Source organism: Ylistrum balloti, unplaced genomic scaffold, assembly GCF_031769215.1.
Source record: "Ylistrum balloti isolate Yb309-2 unplaced genomic scaffold, AGI_CSIRO_Ybal_v1 Utg370208, whole genome shotgun sequence".
In the NCBI taxonomy this organism is placed as follows: Eukaryota; Metazoa; Mollusca; class Bivalvia; order Pectinida; family Pectinidae; genus Ylistrum; species Ylistrum balloti.
Window position 1 is genome coordinate 544973 of NW_026782179.1, and position 19926 is coordinate 564898.

The window sequence follows — 19926 nt, forward strand, 5'->3', positions numbered from 1 at the left end:
GGGTATCTATACATGTTACATTTTGACATTTGGTTCCTTTATGCATGTTGATACTTGCTTTTTCAGTGAGAAATATTTTTCTGTCTTTTTTATTGTCACTTTTACAGTAATAAGTTTAACAGAAAACAAAAAAAAAAGTTTGAAATATTCTTCTTTCGGAGCTTTTCTTAAAATAGACTTGATTATACATGACCCGTCCAAATTCACTTACATCAATTTATAACCATTTCTACATCGGAGAAGTTTAATGAGAATACGGGACAATCACTTATCTAGTTTTGTCTGTATACGGTTGCGAACGGATTATAAGGGAATCGGGTTAAGAAACTTAAATTTTTATTGAGTCACAACCTTAATGAAAAAATCCATTTTAACCTATTCTTGTGAACGTCCCATAGAAAATCAACACGTGTTGTTTACTTGAATATCAGAAACATGTTACGTCAGTGAATAAAGGTAAAAAAAAAAAAAAAAAATCATCGCCTATGCGCGCATTCCTGAAAACACCATTGCCATGCATTTCCGGTTCCGGTGTCAAAGAAGAAGAACGAAAACATTGATAGTTTAGTCAATTTTTCTGCTAGAATGAGACAAGGTAGTGCTGGTTTCTGTTACGATTGCCTTGATATGAACTGAGTCCTCAAGATCGCTGTTGTATCTTGGAATCGGTAAATAGTCATACATTATTTAGAAATGAATTTAGAAACTGTGCTATAACAATTATCATTGTCTACTGTACTCATGTACTGCTCTGTACAGTGTACTGTTAAAATGTTTGTGAAGTTTTCATAGAGACTGGAAACATGGTCTTGCTGTTCTGTAACCTGCTAGGGTCTGTAACGTGTTAATGAAATAAGTGGGAGTTAATCTTGATGACTTTAATTCTTAACTATACACAACTGTCTTTAGATTAAAATTGTATTATAATTCTCAAGTTTTTCAGCACTCTATACAAGTTCTATCAACTGATAGTTAAGATTTCCCCAACACTTTCATCCGAAAGTTGTCTAAAAATCAAAGTTAGGTGTTTGGTAAATGTGTGCATGTTATAAAAAAATATATTAATAATTCAGCTCACATTAGGTGCACCTTCTCATATGTGTTAGGTACAAATGCATGTATAGGCTTACTTCTTCACTGTCTATCAGTAAATTTCTCCTCAGTCATTTCAAACAAACAGTACTCCAAATTTCTTCTGGAAACAAAAATCACTTGCCAAGTATTTTTAATGTAAAATTTTAATCAGCTAATTCATGTGGAGTTTCATGAGAAATTTATCAAAGATGTTTACCTCTTCAGAATAGGATGTATTCTTGCATAGATTGATCCTTGTGTGTTTGATTTCAGTTGAATTCAAGACATGATTGTGTAAAAGTTGGTGATCATTCCTCAGTCAGCAGTTGTCTGCCGCCATGTCGACACTGGAGGCAGTACGCCCCAGGAATCTATTGTCACGAGAGAGACCAGCCTACAAACATCCTCATCATACCCAGAAGGCATTTGAAATCCTGAACCAGATGAGAAGGTTTTATTCTAACTTTATGAACATTTACATGTTTATTCAAATTTTCCATTTGCACGCTTATATGTTTAAGGTTTGATGTGATAAACACTACAGAATACAATAAAATTAAGGACATGTTCATCATAAGAATCAATGGAAAAGAAAACAAGTATATTTCACAGTGAATTTTGTTGAAAGTTAATAAATAATACATGTGTATGTAAGTATGTTATTGATGATTTTCCAGGGAACATCTCCTTTGTGATGTGGTATTGATTGCGGACACAACAGAAATTCTGGCACATAAAGTAGTTCTATCATCCTGTAGTCAGTATTTTTATGCCATGTTTACTGGGGATCTGGCAGAGGCCAAATCAGACCGCATCACTTTACAAGAAATAGATCCTGCAGCACTTGTTCAACTCATTGATTTCATGTATTCATCAGAAGTGAATGTAACAGAAGAAAATGTACAGGTAATTATATAAACAGCCATCAGCTTTCTCCAGGAAGTGCTTTATGATCTTTGATCACCCATTACATTTTTGTTACATCAATTCCCTTAAAATCATTTACACAATTAAAACATTTGCTCCAGATTTTGTCAGCCGAAATGTCTAAAGGGTTAATAGACTTATGCCATGGCACAGCATTTGTCCATCTTTCAACTTTTTTATTTTATCATCTAAATGTAGTGGTAATTAAGAATGTGAATGATTAAACAAAGATTGAATATGATCTTATTTATCTGTCAGTCAGCTTAATTTTATCTTATACTGTATAGTAGGTTTACAAACAAATACTACTGGTACTTCATTGTCCTGTGATAAGCCCATCCCTTGACTATAAGTCAGAATTTGTAAATTTGCCCTACTAGGATTGTTGCAGGATAATACAATGATGGAGAATTTTAATAAATTTATTCCAGTTAATGCAACCACAAGTGAACAATCAAAACTATATTTGTATATTCAAAATTTGAAAATAAATTTGACATTTATTTAATTTCCAAAAATTAATTAATTTTTTGTATATCATAATGTTTTAATAATTAATGATAATTTATAATTTTGTGTGTATTGGTACAGATGTTGTTGCCTGCGGCTAACATCCTCCAGATGACAGAGGTTAGAGATGCCTGTTGTGAGTTTCTCCAGTCTCAGCTTCATCCCAGTAACTGTATCGGCATCAGGGCATTTGCTGACCTCCACGCTTGTCCTGACCTACTTCAGTACTCGCAAACTTACATAGAACAACACTTTGTGTGAGTACAGTATATAGAACGACACTTTGTGTGAGCACAATGTATTTACATAGAACAGCCTTGTGTGAATACAGTAGATTTGCATCTATTTATGTGAGTATATCACATTTATTTAGAAGAACACTTTGTTAGAGTGCAGTAGATTTATATAGAACAACACTTTGTGTGAGTACAATAGATCTCTACATGTGAGTACATGAATAGAACATTGTAGATTTACATGTACTTGTGTGGGTACAGAACATTTATTTAGAACTCTTTGAGTACAGTAGATTTACATATAACGACACTTTGTGTGAGTACAATAGATTTACATAGAGCAACACTTTGTTTAAATACTATAGATCTATTTGAAACAATTCTTTGTGTGAGTATAGAAGATTTGCATAGAACAACACTTTGTTTAAATACTATAGATCTATTTGAAACAATTCTTTGTGTGAGTATAGAAGATTTGCATAGAACAACACTGTGTAGATATAGTGCATACAGCTAATTATAGCAAACACTTGGTGTTCATACAGTATCTTATAATAACACATTGTACATATCACAATTACTGGCTAACAAGAGCTGTTGTTATGCTATTCTTTATGATGAAGTAAACAATAAAAATACCTTAAAGCCTGTTTTTCATTGTGTTTGACAGTGACGTGGTACAACATGACGAGTTCCTGTCCCTTCCCTCATCTGAAGTTGCCAAGATGATTGCAAGTGACCGTCTCACTGTCACTTCTGAAGAACAGGTAACAACTCTTTACCAGAACAATAATTTTGTCTATTCTTCCATACTTTCATTGGAGACAGTGATTAAAAGTATTCATGTCTATTCCTGCCTGTCTGTTGTTTTGTTTGGTAACAAGAATTAAAAAGCAAACATGAAGATGTTGTTTGTAAAATGAAGTATGGTGGTATACCTGGATGTCTAATAAGTCAAATTTATAGTTAGTTGTTAGTACTTTTCTGTTGAATTAAGTAATGTGGAAGTTAGTGAGTGTAAAGGTTTTAATTAACATATAAATATTGCATGACTATGAAAGTGGTATTAGGTATATTAATTTGCCCAGAAACTGAAATTACTTACCGATGGTAAGTCTTATGCTTCAGGCATTCCAATCATTGCTTAAAGTATTTCAATTCTTCTATTTGTTTGATTAAATCTGTGTTCCTCCCCAAGTTCTCAGTCAGTTATGATTTCATCAAAAGAATTCTTATTTAGAATAATCAGCAATTTGTTAAAGGACCTGTTTTTACTAGGCATGTATGATGTAGATAATAAACAAACTGCACATGTAACATGAATTATGACTGGGTAACAGCAATATACAACAGCCAATCAAACTTACTTATAACTAAGCCCTAAATTTTACTTGAAATTTGGTGGTACAGTGATAGTCATGCATGTATTAGTTTGAAAAAACCTATCCTTTAGTGACTGTCATCAAGAGGTGAAGAATTTGCCCAGAGTGTTGATAGCTTTGCTATTGTTAAATATTTTCTCTCAGAAATACATGTATATTAATCTGTTGTACAGGTTTATGAGGCGGTAATGATGTGGGTCCAACATAATTGTGCCACACGTGAAGCTTTTCTGGCTGAGCTCTTGGAGCATGTGCGTCTACCATTAGTAACTCATGAATATTTAATACAACGAGTGGATGAGGAACCTCTCATCAAAACCAGCAGTCGATGTAAAGATTTCCTCATAGAGGCACTCAAATACCACCTCTTGCGTTCAGAGCAGAAGGCTGCATACAAATCACCCAGAACACTGCCTCGTACCCCACGTGGGCTTCCCAAGGTAAAAATTTGTAAACCAATTTGCTTTTAATACACATCAAACTTTAAGCACCTTTCAGATATTTCATAAAAGACTTGAAAATCCTAACTCTGACTGATGATTTAAATGCCCACCACTAAGCTACTAATCATTTGATGATATTACAGGTGCTACTAGTTATTGGAGGACAAGCACCAAAGGCTATCAAAAGTGTAGAATCTTACGACTTTAAAGAGGGCAAATGGAGCCCACTGGCTGAGATGCCTTCAAGAAGATGTCGCTGTGGTGAGTATATCTAAAGACACACATATTGTGATTACAAGTAAATAAAAGATCAAAGAAACACTCAGCACTGTTTTATCTGATATTTTCAGATTTTCTTTCTGTACCTTATAAACATGGTCTTATATCTCTGTTGAAATAAGCTAGCTGTTGAAACTATTTTAAGTTTGACCAAGAATTTTCTTTGAATACAAAATATTTTGAAATTTAACACGGTTAATTGCAATTATATCTTTCTAAATATTTCAGAACAACTCGATTTGGATTCTTTGTTACTTTATCCTGTGTTAAATCTCCGGTACTGATGTAAGAAACATATCAAAATATATTGACTGGTCTGCTGAAAGGCCACAAGGCTGTAATTGCAAGCACAAGTACTAAAATGTGTCACACATTGCTGATTGCTGTGCTAATTTTAGGTGTGGCTGTTGTCAATGGTATGGTGTATGCTGTTGGTGGCTTTAATGGATCATTAAGAGTACGTACAGTAGACATGTATGATCCCATTAAGGATGTCTGGATATCCTGTCCCAGTATGGAGGCCCGACGTAGCACATTGGGTGTTGCTGTCTTAAACAATGTCATTTATGCTGTTGGAGGATTTGATGGATCCTCAGGTAATATTGGCATCTACAAGCATTGAGAACAGGAATCAAAGTTGTGGTTATGCTAGTATTTTAGTAATGTCTTTTTATAGTTCATGACCTTACATGAACTTCTAGCCCATTCAGTAGACCAAATTGAAGGTGTATGCTTATTCTGATATACAAGATGTAATATGTTGCCAGGATTATCCTGACTGCTCATCAGTATACTACACGTAATCAAGGGAAAGGGGAGGGGGGTTTCTTATTCTATAGTCACATACAGGTAAACAATATATTTAAGGTTATAAGATCTGTCAGGTGAGAAAGTTAGTTTCTGGTTCATAGAATGGCTATGCTGGAGATCTGCACCCTATAGCATTATTTTACTTTTTCTAAACATGAGGAGATCAATTGATTTTTGTTACATGTTATGACTTAGTTAAACTTGTGTTCTTAACCAATTCCAGGATTGGACACTGCTGAGTGCTTTGATGTGCGGACAGAAGAATGGCGAACAATAGCTAACATGAGTACAAGGCGTAGCAGTGTGGGAGTGGGGGTCCTAGGAGGTGTGTCATTATTTTAGTGAATGGTGAAAATTTAAGGAATAAAGTTGTTAACTTTTGCTGCATTTTGAGAAATAGTGAATTTTTGATATAATATAAATTGAGAAATTTTTGCCAGTGGTCTAAGCAAACAAAATTGAAAATGAAAAAATTCAAAAAAAAAAAAAAAAACAAAAAAAAAATTCAAGTGTACTGTATTATTGTGTAAGTACTATCCTAATATCAGACTTCCTATCCATGTTATTACACTTTTGAGATTGAGATTGACCAATGCAAAAAATTCTACAAAAATTGAAAATGCCTAAAATAAAAGTACAGTCCAAAATGATAAGTTCTGACAAATAATACATATCCTTTGCAAAAGAAAAACAAGAACTTGATTTAGGATTGGTGATTTACATTAAACTGTATCAATATCAAAATAATAAATGCAACATATTCGACATATTGTCATTTTATCCCTTTTTGGGAGAAAATCTGTAGAAGAATAATTTTTAAAAAAGTCTTAAACATTTGCTTTAATATGTTGGACAAAGCGGTACAGGGGTGACAAGTTAATGTAGGTTATTACACATATGTTTCTTTAAGGTCCACAAATGTCCCCATTTCATTCTTTCAGGACAACTGTTTGCAGTTGGAGGATATGATGGGGCTTCCCGACAATGTCTGTCATCTGTGGAATGTTACAATCCTCAACTGGATACCTGGACTACTGTTGTGGAAATGTCGTGTCATCGGAGCGGAGCAGGTACCTACATTTGGTTGCTTGAAAACTGGAAAAAATGATATGCTATAGAAAAATACTGTTAGCAGCTTTAAAAGCACTAGATTCCTGGTATACTTATTAAATAACCAACCCCGTGGTGTTGGGCAGTTTGATTATTATTGGTCAGACTGTCCCATATATCTCATTTGCAACTCAGTGATATTAATCATCCCTGGCTCTGCTAAATATGTCTAATCATCGTGATTAGTGTGTGTTGTTTAAGTGATGTACCTAGGAAGGGAGAAATGATTAGACAGGTGCTAATGATACACAGAAAGGGATCTGTGATGTACCCAGGGAGGGGGATACCACGGATGAGGAACTTGAGTGAGGGTTTAACATTGACGGGTGCTGATAATACACAGAAAGGGGTCTGGGGATCAGGGTCATACATCTACTGTGTGTAAGTTGTGATGTACCCAAGGAGGGGGATACCACGGACGAGGAACTTGAGTGAGTGTTTAACATTGACAGGTGCTGATAATACACAGAAAGGGGTTTGGGGATCGGGGTCATACACTTACCATGTGTGTAAGTTGTGATGTACCCAAGGAGGGGGATACCACGGACGAGGAACTTGAGTGAGTGTTTAACATTGACAGGTGCTGATAATACACAGAAAGGGGTTTGGGGATCAGGGTCATACACTTACCATGTGTGTAAGTTGTGATGTACCCAGGGAGGGAGATACCATGGACGAGGAACTTGAGTGAGGGTTTAACATTGACAGGTGCTGATAATATTCAGAAAGGGGTCTGGGGATCAATGTCATACACCAGTTGTGTTTGAATTATGATGTACCTAGAAAGGGGGATAGCAGGAAAAAGGGGGTTGGGGATAGGGTTATCTACCAGGTATGTATGTTTTTTTACCTTAGTCATTGGACATACAAAAGCAATTTCTGTAAGTAAAGAATTAGCATTATTATTTAGTAGCTGAATTTGACATTACCTGATGTGAGTCACATAATTTTCATAGATGCATGCTTTGAGATGCATGCACTCAGGTGTATATGTAAACTAACTGCATTCAATTGGCCATCTTTACTAGGCCTTTTGTTTTCTTTTTGACAATGGTATCACATTTAGAATTGATAATATTAATCTTTTGACCTTTGACACATTGACCTTTCACTTTTAGGTGTAGGTGTGGTAGACGGTCTGCTTTATGCAGTGGGTGGACATGATGGTCCACTCGTCAGAAAAAGTGTTGAGATGTTCAACTCTGAAACCAGCACATGGGTACAAGTAGCAGACATGCACTTATGCAGGCGAAATGCAGGTAATTTCATAATCCTTCCTGAAATATTTGTATTGGTAAAAAATATCTGTAAGGAATTTTGTTTAGTATTTGCACCTCCTCTAGCAAATGTATTAATCGAACAAAATTTTAGAATAATTTGCATCATCACTATAAATGCATTTTGATTACAGTCTTGTGACATGACCCAGCTAGAGTTTCATGTTGAAAATGGATGTATCTAATTCATATTTGTACTGGCATGAATGTTCAGTTATATCTGCTGAACATATGAAATCAATTTTCTGATTTGTTTTGATCGGTTTTGGCAACTCTACATATACACAAGGTAGAATTACAAAGAATGCAGGTCACATGTTCACCTGTGGCGCATGATGCAACATTGTTGGTATTGAAGTGAAACTGTAAGTGTAATCAGCTAGTGGCGGGACAGTAGGCAACTGTTTGTTTATGAAATTTAACAGCCTTTTAACTTTATGGTGTGTTGGCAGTAAAAAGGAACGTATTGGGTACATGACTAAAAATACTGAATGCATGCAACTTATCAAATGCCTTTCAACATTTTATAATGATTTTGCGAAACTTTTGTGTTATATTTAAAGCTTTATTACTAATCAACCTACCATGGGTACTACGAAAATGAAAATAAACCTCATCAACATTTGATACAAGATGTTAAGAAAGTGAAAGGAAATGCTGATGTTTACATATATTTTTTATTTTCAGGTGTGGTGGCCAATGGAGGATTTCTGTTTGTTGTAGGAGGTGATGATGGGACATCCAATCTAGGATCAGTGGAATGTTACGACCCAAAGACAAACACATGGACACTTTTAACTTCAAATATGATGACTGGACGTAGCTATGCTGGCGTGTCTGTAATAGATAGACCTTCGTTATAACAGTCTATCCAGTGTTAAAATGACAAAAATTATCATAGGCTATTAAACCAATCTGACATATCTCTTACAGATTAACAGAAATTTTAGTGTTTGACCAATCATGTGATGCAGTTAGGCTAGTGCCAATATGGTATTATAGACATTGCCTATTAGAATATGACAAATAAGTATGAATTATCAATGGGGTATACACTTCTGTTGTTAACAACCAACATATATACCTATTTTGTCTCAATATGATGTAAATTACCTTAGTTCTCTGTGTTGGAAAAGGACCATGAACACCAAATTACCCTTCATTTCTACATAATGAATATTGATAATGAAATAATATTAATAAGAAGAGTCAGCAATGTGTGACCAGGTTTTGTTCCACAGCAGAGCATGTCAGTCACACAGGTTATTTCAGTCCACAAAGTTGTACTAATGGCCAAACAATATTTATGAAAATGATTCCTTGGAAACCTAGCCTCTTTTGACTTGGATTTCATCAATGTGCTTGTTTGAAGACCATCCTATAGTACAGTGTATGGAAATGTTTAGCTTCATTTCTGGACAGGATTGTTCATGACAGATTTGTATCACTTTGTGTCTGTGACTGGTGTATGTATTGTGTACCAGGTATCGTGTCGGTGCTGATACCAAAAGTTACTTTTGCAATACCTGGTAAACCTGCGAAATAATTTTTGCTAGAGATAATATAAACTTGATCTGGTTAATGATGATACATGTATGAAGTACACAAGAAATGATGACTCATATTTGATATCAGAATATATGAACTGATAATACTGAATAACATTATGTTAATAGAGTGTTAGAAATGAAGCTTTATGTAATATGAAGGGAAACTTAACAACCATTTTTATTAAGAATGCTGTTAAAATATGACAACTTTTTCATGTAATCATATCAATGACATTATATTAACAAAACATTTGGCAACTTATGTTTTCCATACAGGGACATTACTGAATGCTGTCAACCATACATATGTAATTTATCATTATTTCAGTTGAGGTTTAACAATGCATATGACATCAAATGCTTTGAATTTTTTTAATTATTGTTATTGTTAAATTAATTAGAGGATGCATGGTTTTGTCAAGGTGTTATGTTGGAATCTTAAGTAATGTTTATATAGATTTTAGTGAAATAAAAAAAATTAAATAAAAACATATGATAAGTGTCAGCACACAAGCAAAAAGTTTTAGTACTGTCTCGACAAGAAAACTTAATACTGCATAAAAAGACTAAAATGGAAGTAAGACAACCATGAGTGTAAAAATTAGGGAAAAAGCTGATTGATTAATGAATCACTGAAAGATTGTAAAACAAAAATGGATCAAAAACAAATTACTTTCTACTTTTTTTTCCCTTATGCTTATTTTGATCTTGGAGAATGTATTTTGGGTTGGAGTGAAAATTTATCAAAGGAGCTAATTCTCGTCATCTTAAACTTTGGTTTGTTTGATATACAATGAACAAATTCTCTAGTTTGGTAAATACTCCTTAGACTTTTCATTATATATGGGCTGTGCTTGAGAGAAATACAAGATACATATTAATGTGTTTCATGTTTCACACATTTTTTTTTTTCTGTATTTAAAATGTTTTGGTTGAAGAAGGACAACACAAGTTGAGAAATGTATAGTCACTTTGTATTTATGTTGCTGGAAGTGTTATATACTGGGTATAGTGCAAAATAATTGTTGACCTTCTCAAGGTCATTTCCATGACTTACAAATGAAAAGTCATGGACATTTATAAATGGCAAATACTATGAAGTGCGAGAATGAATATTGCTATTGTTTCTTTATAGCTTACTTCTTCGTAAATATATCTATTTAATCATTACATGTACATTGTCTCATAAGAGTCATGTTTTTTGTTATAGTATGTGTGAAGCATTTATTTCTGGTTAAAAAGGGATACCAGCAAGATTTTGCCTGTGTTAGTTGACTGTTCTAAATTTTCAAAAATGTCATAGATAATATAAACATATCTGTTTTGATCATGATTGTGCTCAAAACTGTTCATGTGTGAAACGATGCAGTTCAGTGATTTTAAAATTCTGTACAATATCATTTTACATATATAAGCCTGTATGCATGTTTTGAAAATTTCCAAACCAACCATTAATTTCATAATTATATATCTAATATTCAAATTTTTGCAAATACTAATGTGGATCAAATTTCTAGACTCTTATGACACTGTACACTCATATTAAGGAATTATGTAATGTTTATCAAAGATTTATGATGTCTATTCCATAGACTGAATTTCCGTTACCCAACAGACATTTCTCAAACAGAATGTCAAATATCAAGTGCAGGCGTCAGAGATAAAATCAGCATTTTCATCATGGTGGTAAAATTGATGGAAATGCATTACTAATTACTAATTTTAGAAGAACTGACATTAAATTTTAAGAATTATGAAAGTTAAGATTCATGGTTGGCTTTATAAAATAAACACGAACCATAGTTCTCCGGTAATAAGCTCAGGAGCCAACACATAACATTTTACTCAAAGTCAGGTAATGGGCTTGATTTGTTTTAATTCTGAGGAACAACATAAGGTATAGGTTGGCTTGTTACTAGGGATGAAATTGTTGATTGATTAAACATATTAGATAGAGAGTATTCCAGCTTTTTTCTATTTATACGTTTGTATACTGTATTTCTGAATTAAGGGTTCAAGTATCGCTTAATTCATTTCAATTTTTCTTCAGAGAATTAAGGCACTATTTTGTTGTGTTACACGCTGCTGAAAGAATTTGTCATTTTTGTTTTGTTTAGTTGATGTTTGTATGGTCAGCCTGACGTTAAACACTGTTTTTTTGTGTAGTTCACAGACTGTATATGTCTCTCAACTTTCACTACTCAGACTTTCGATAATTGAAAAAAAAAAATGAGAATTGTAGTCATATTTCAAATATTTTATGTCTGCTTTATGAAAATATTATTTCAGTTAACACCCAAAAAAATCAAAGGTAGAATGTAGATGAGATAGCAGAGAGTATCTGAGGTCCTGTTGGACTGTAAAGTTTTCATTTGTCAAAAGTAGAAGAAGTGGAAGAAGAAGGACATGCACTTAAAGTTTTTCATTCCTCAAGATTTTAGTTGTATACCGGTAAAGGAAGCTTGTTGGCTTTTTAAGTTTGTGATACTTTGTTTTGTTTCAGAGAAGCTTATTCAATATACCTATATACCGTCATGAATGTGTAGAAATTTATATAAATTATATGTAACAGATTGTAATTATGTATAATTTTATTGTATAATTTATATGTTTTGTGAATTTATGTTAGAATTTGACATATATATATATATATATATGTAACGCTTCATTTGTGTCTATTTCTAGTTTTAATTGTGATGTCAAAATAGCCAGATATATCTGGTAATACTAGAATTGTGATCATGATGATTTAATCTGTTGTTCTGGAAGATTGTATAGCCCTGTTTCTGATTTTTGCTTGCACCTCACAGAACGCTACATTTTTCCATACAATCATCACTTCTTTTGAGATGAGTCGATCACATTTTGTGAACGAAATTTTGATGATTTTCAATGTATTTCATTAAGTAGCTGATATGAAATTTAGCAAATTTTCCAGAAAAAAATGTAAATTAAAAAATTTCTGTTAACTTAATGAGCTAATTATAGGTCTGTTCATACAACAGGAGAAAACAATACCATTGATCATTAAGTGTTTCTATAATGAATCATGACCTTTTCTCAGATTTTGGTTATTTAATATTTGTGTGTTTAAATTCTATTTATGATGAAGAAAACAAATATTGAAAAATAAAACTCAAGCTTAGAAAATTATGTGAATTAGTTGAAATCATTTAGGTATCTATTGTTCAGCTGTTTCTGATATATACCCTCTTACTGTAAATGACATATTCCACAGCAAAGTCTAAATTAATGGATACTGGAAGGGCTGTCTAAGGTCATTCTGCGGGTAAACCTCACATAACTTCAAAGTTTTGCTCGAATCTTGCATTCTGTATTCTGGGACACAATGTTATAATAATACAGCGCTGTTATAGGAGAACCTTTATTAGCCAAGAATTTTCTAACAGCTTATTAATACTTAGTACTAATAGTGATAAACAGGCCATTTTCATTTGACAGCTGGACAAGTTACATTTGTACCAGAGCTGATTGTTTGTGAAATGAGGATAGAACTACCAATATTGTTTTGATTTCATAAGAATCTTCTGTAAGCGATTGGAGACCTGCATTGATATTTGCAAGTCTGCCCCAAATTATGCTTCACATTCAAGTATGGCAAATCAGTTTTCATATATGAATAAGTTTGGTGATGATTATTAATAAGGGAGCTAACTCACTCATTCTTGTTTGAATTCAGTATGATGATCAGAGAAAAAAGAAAAGAATGAAATTATTGATTAATTCTGATTAACTACATCCTAATTTGTAATGTTGCTGTCTGTGATGTTGCATCGTAAAATGTCCTGGTTATTTGATATTTTGTTATTTATTATTATTATTATGTAATAGATTGTTCTGTCATTAGAAAAATACACAGGGTGTCAACTTGACTAAAAGAAGAATAAAAAAATGGTAAAAAGTTTAATTTGTTATTTATGCTTTCCTGTTAATTAAACCATTTTCATTTTGGAAAAAAGATTCAGAAAGGTTTAATTTGACTGAAAAAGAGAGTTGAAAAGGGAAAAACATGGTAATTTGTAGAAAAGTTAGAGATGAAAATAATAAAAAAAAAAAAGAATTGAACGAATGTGACTTACCATTTCAGTTGAAACAAGTAAAATTGCAGCAAAAATTGGGAGGTAAGTCTAAATCTGCATGTCCCAAATAATAGTTTCTGTTTCAATTCAACATGTGTTTTGGCTTGTTGACAGGTTACTTGAAGGTCAAAGTCAGATTATGGTTTAATACGCCAGACTTATCTGCCATCATTAGGTGATAGCCATGTATAGGAATTTGTTTAAGTATGCTATTTAATTAGCATTTTATTGTGCTTGAATTTAATATGGCATCTTTAAGGAAGTGCACAAAAATGTGATTTTTTTTTTACTGGCTTCAAGTGCACATTTAACTTAATCTGGTTAACATATAGAGATAAAACAAAGACAGTTCCAATGTGTGCATTTAAGTGCATAAATCTTGTTGAATCTTCTACTGTGGTGGAATTTTCATTTTCCATATTTTTCTTGTTACCATGGAAACAGCCAATACAAAAATTTTGATGTTTCTGGAACAAGTTGCCCAAAACGTGTAAGGTGAAAATATTTTTTGCAGAATTTTAGATGCATATCAATCTTAAGAGGCTAGTTCATTGTCATTTTCTGTATAATTTTCCACATTAAAGATCCCAGGGCAGGCAATCACAACTGGCATTTTTCCCCTATTATTGGTGTTCATGGAAGGTAGATTCCTTGACACAGTGACAGATGGCTACTTTTGATTAGTGGCCTGCGTAGATTAGTGGTCTGAAGACAGGTGTTCACTTTGACAAGTGGTCTATGTAGATAGATGGTCCCTCAGAAAGGTGGTCCTTAGACTGATGTTCCCTTTGACAAGTGGTCTATGTAGACAGGTGCTCCTTTGACAGGTGGTTTTAGAACGGTGATTATCTTTGACAGGTGGTCTGTGTAGACAGGTGTTCTATTTGACTGGTGGTATGTGTAGATGGGTGTTCCCTTCGACTGATGGTCTATGCAGATAGGTGTTTTCTTTGACAGATAATCTATGTAGACGTGTTCTCTCTGAAAGGTGGTCCTGAGACAGATGTTCCCTTTGACAGGTGGTCAGTGTAGACAGGTGGTCTCTTTGACAGTTGGTTTGTAAACAGGCGACTACCTTTGATTTGTTGTCCATTTTGACGAATGGTCCATGTAGTCAGGTGTTATCTTTGACAAGTGGTCAGTGTAGACAGGTGTACTCTTAAACAGGTGTTTTATAGACAGGTGATTATCTTTGACAGCTGGTCTGTGTAGATGGATGTTCAATTTGACAGCTGGTCTGTGTAGATGGGTGTTCCATTTGACAGCTGGTCTGTGTAGATGGGTGTTCCATTTGACAGCTGGTCTGTGTAGATGGGTGTTCCATTTGACAGCTGTTCTGTGTAGATGGGTGTTCCATTTGACTGGTGGTCTGTGTAGACAGGTGATTATCTTTGACAGCTGGTCTGTGTAGATGGGTGTTCCATTTGACAGCTGTTCTTTGTAGATGGGTGTTCCATTTGACTAGTGGTCTGTGTAGACAGGTGATTATCTTTGACAGCTGGTCTGTGTAGATGGGTGTTCCATTTGACAGCTGGTCTGTGTAGATGGGTGTTCCATTTGACAGCTGGTCTGTGTAGATGGGTGTTCCATTTGACAGCTGGTCTGTGTAGATGGGTGTTCCATTTGACAGCTGTTCTGTGTAGATGGGTGTTCCATTTGACTGGTGGTCTGTGTAGACAGGTGATTATCTTTGACAGCTGTTCTATGCAGATAGGTGTTCCCTTTGACTGGTGGTCTGTTGACAGTAGTTCCCTCTGACTGGTGGTCTGTTTAGACAGGTGTTACCTTTGACAGGTGGTTTGTTTAGACAGGTGGCTACTTTTAACAGGTGAATATGATCCCTAGTGATACATTAGAATAAACTATGCTTATATTTAATTCTCTTATTCAATCCCGTTGGCTCAATTAGATGATGCTAGAGGGCTTGCTGTTGGAGGAAACTGACCAGTCTGTTGACAAGTGGGGTCTCAATTCCCTCATATTGACAGTCTCTGATGAAAGTGCTGTTTCATTCTCATTCCTCTCCACCCCTTTGATGACAAGACAGTCTGGTGACAAATGGTGTCTCTATTCCCCTTTACAGAAATTCTCTGATGACAAGTGGTGTCTCTATACCCCAATACATACAGTCTGATGACTCTCCGTTAAATACCTTCTCTGATGATAGTAGTACCTCAATACCCTCATACAGATAATCTCTGATGACAAGTGTGGTCTCTCTTCCCCCACACAGACAGTCTGATGACAAGTGGTGTATCAGTTATTTAATAATTTGTCTTGATTTGTTTTAAAACTGAACTTGATTTTTGAAAACTGCAAGTGAACTTGATTTTTAAAAACTGCAAGTGAACTTGAGGGATCAGCAAATTGTTTTCTATTAGCTTTTCAAATTCCCACTTTCAATAGTGCCTGTTTAGACAATATAGTTTTCACTAACATTTGAATTAAATATCATATCTAATGTGTTAACATTTGTTTGCCTTAAACTTCATTGGGTTATAAATCTCATGTTTATGCATGACGTAGGCGGCCCAACATCGTGTCACATGACTATGTAATCTCATTTTTTCGTGGGCTGTTCCATTTAATGACCATTAATTGCTTTTTAATTAATGTCCTGCCACTACATTATAGGTTTTATTTATATTTCATATCAATGTGAACATTTTAACTTTTTACTAATTGTCAATATAGCTACGAATAAAGCTTATTTCTTTGGGAATATTTAGTTTTGTTGAGCATACCTCAATTAATTTATTAACCGGATGTAAGTACAATCGATAGAATGCTATTTGTTGTCAGTAGATACATGCGTTCTGGCAAGTCGGCTGAGATTAGCATGATCTTTGCTGTCTGTAAATCATGTTTAGACGAGATATTGTTTGTGTGAATGAAGATGAGACAGCGACACGAAAGACCTTGAGGTTTTAGACGTAACCGAAACTAAATGTAAGCTGTGTTGTTGGAACGTTGTGTCGTACTTTGATTTAGGAGTTTTCAGTATGAACAGTTTTGAGTGTTCGCACACGCTGTTTGATTAACTCGAGATATGTTTGCATTAGGGCGGATTTACTGGGATTCTAAAGAGATTTGGTAGATCTAAGTGTTCATACACAAGTGACAGGTTGTTCTGTGTATTATTAGCCCCTAGTAATGGAAATGACATGGTGTAAATGTTGACATTACGAAGTGACCAAATTTAGCAGACGACAGTTGTTAATTTAATAGTTCTGAAGCATCGGAGTTTTTAAAATGTAAACTTTCAACGGCTCAGAAAACAAAGTATTGGTTTTACCTTTTGTCAGGTGAGTAAATCTTCATGAAATGTTGCCACCCTGTCAATAAAATCTAATAATATTGGTGCTAGTACAAAGTATATTTGAATTTAATAAGCTGTTTAATGTGACCTTCAAATATATGACATGAAAAATACAACACATTGCATATTAGCTACAGCGTTCCCCTCGTGGTAGGCTATTTTGAATTAAAAGTACATGAACCTGTATAAAAAAGAAATTCGATTATATATATATAATAAAGTACTAAAGTAATATACCAAGTTATTGAGTTGTTTTAACTTCAATTCAGTCATGAAGTTTATCTTTTTCACAATCTGGATCGGGTTCCAGCCAGCAGTTTTTGACGTTATTGCACGTAAGGCCTGCATAGTGACTTTGGGCAGGTAGGCCTAAATTCTACAATGTAACCTTATGTTGAGTTTAAGTCATCATGCTGGTTCAAAACCAATAAGTCTTTAGAATCTTGATAACATTTGTTTCATCTTATTGGTTGGTACAATATATATATATATATATATATATATATATATATATATATATATATATATATATATATATATAATTCTATAAATAAATATCAAACAGACTGTAGTGGTAAACATATGTCAGGTAATTAAATAACCTTAATCTAATATTAAGGCGGACAACATTTTGAAGAATTTGTTTTATAAATTTCGTTGATGCAATTGTGTTTATTTTAGATAGTTTACAGTATACTACTTCAAAGCAGATAAATGTTGCATTGTTTTTCAGAGTGTGTATCAAAGTTAAGCAGTCCCTTTTTTTAAGGTAACATGGTTTTGTGGTATTTTGAGGCCATAATTCATTTTTAACCCCCCTCCCCCCCACCCCTCAAGAAAAAAAATCAAATATTGTAACAGCAAGTTAAGCCAATAATATTCATGCCATTTCATTGGGATTGGGACAAAGAATATACAAGTTTTAGCTTCCTTTTTTTCATATGTGAGAAAAACATACAGATCTTCATTTGAATTAACTTGATAGGCATCATGCAGTCATGTGCCTGTAGTTCAGTTGATATTGGTACACATGTGCATGTGTACTTTAAAATGTTCTTTGTTGCTCTTTGATAGCATGTACAAGTTTGCTTCTTGTACAATGTATAAGCAATTTGTCTATGTCAACACCTTGGTCATGGCAAAACAGCAGAATTTTATGTTGCTTATTCAGATTTCACAAGGAGCTTTGTACAGACAATCTTGATTAATGAACTCCTCACTTAGGGTGGTACGACAAATTGACAGTTACTCAAAGACATGCATTTTACGTTTCGACATACAAGTATTTGTTATTCTAGAAATTAGCTATTCATCATAATTGAATTAGTGGCATTTATTTAAATAGTAGTAATTCATTATCAGTTTTTCTTGCATTGCATTTTTGTTTCGTTTTGTCAACTTGGTGTAAGGACATGTTTACCTATTTCATTAAATTCTATTTCATGAATAAACTTGTACACATTTATCTTTGTCTCTTTTCAAATACCATGTCTTTCAGTAAATGTTGGCTAGAATATTTTATTTATTTCAGTGCTGAAAGTTGCCTGAACTAAAGAAAAATGAAATGTCTAGCTAGTTTTTGACCAGATAAGTTTGATCCAAGATGAAAATTAATGTGCTGAACTTGGTTCCTGCCACTAGTACCAGAGGAGATTCTAAGATATGTCATCCTGTTTTAAGAGTTGTAATGATCAAAGATTGTCATGTTCACATCAAAAGAGTTAAGACCCTTCTTTATTTTTGAATTTTTGGCTTGGATCAATTTATTGGCATGGTTTCATATTTTCACAGGGTTTTTCCTGACTCACCTGAAATTTCTTTTTGACTCCTTAAATTGACAAAGAACTCCCAAAATTATTTAATATATTTCATATGTGATGTGAGTCCCTGGAAAATTGTTTACAATTCATCGGTTTGAGGGTCTCTGGGGTAACTCTTTATTTATATATATTACAATCAGTTTATTTGCTTCTACTGTTGAGAAAGTACCTCAATGTGATAGAATAATTTTTATGGTTACCATGCTGGGTACTTAATTTAGTTCAACAAAAACAGAGGATCAACAGTATACGTCTTGGCTGCTTTTTTCAGTATGTAGAGGAACTGGTCAGGGTGACCTTGACAAGTAGCATGTTTTTAGGTCACTTGACCCAAGATGACCTATTGCTATCATGCATTGTCTGCCATCATGCGCAGTCTGCCATCTGTAAACTTTTCCTTTTAAACACTATTCCTGCTTAACGCCTTCGTGGATTTCAACCAAAAATGGTCTGAAACATCACTTGGTGTGGAAGATCATTTCTTATAGTAGTTAGACAATACTTTGCTTCAAAATGCTACTCTTCCTTAATGATTGAAATGATTTTATTAAAAATTTTGTCTGTAACATCAGTAGGGATTGTCAAATAATTCTTAATTTCAGAAAGTTGATTTGACCCCTAGAGACTTGAGGGCAGGGCCCTTATAAAATTGGGCAATATTTTGCTTCAAAACGTTACTCCTTCTTAATGTCTGGGTAGATTTCAACCAAATTTGGTCCGAAACATTATTGCAGATGGGTTATCATTTCTTGAATTCAGAGAGTTGAATTGACCCCTAAGGACCTTTGGGGCGGGCCCCAAATGGAAATTTAGTCAATAATTTTGCTTCTAAACACTACTCTTCCTGAATGCTTGAATGGATTTAATCAAATGTGGTCTAAAGTATTATCGTGGGAATTCATCAGATTTGTCCCATCACCATCTGCAAATTCTGTGGTTTGTCAATTCATTCATGGATTGTCAGATGATCGTTAAGGGCATTTGATCCTCTAATTATTTGTAAACTAATGATTACTACAAAAGGTATATTTATACTTAGCCCAAATATATTAACATATGCAGGTATGATAACAAACAAGTTATCTTGTT

The 19926-nt window shown here is 33.9% G+C and overlaps 1 protein-coding gene across 1 annotated transcript; it reads left to right on the forward strand.

Annotated features, from left to right (window-relative positions):
• Positions 1-580: 580 nt before the first annotated feature.
• LOC132551662 (kelch-like protein 2) lies at positions 581-13497 on the forward strand. Its single transcript, XM_060215841.1, has 12 exons — positions 581-668; positions 1348-1525; positions 1752-1980; positions 2593-2768; positions 3418-3514; positions 4303-4569; positions 4716-4833; positions 5250-5447; positions 5885-5986; positions 6603-6731; positions 7890-8030; positions 8736-13497. The coding sequence occupies exons 2-12, from the start codon at positions 1413-1415 to the stop codon at positions 8909-8911; spliced, it is 1746 nt and encodes a 581-aa protein (XP_060071824.1). The 5' UTR covers positions 581-668; positions 1348-1412; the 3' UTR covers positions 8912-13497.
• Positions 13498-19926: the final 6429 nt, after the last annotated feature.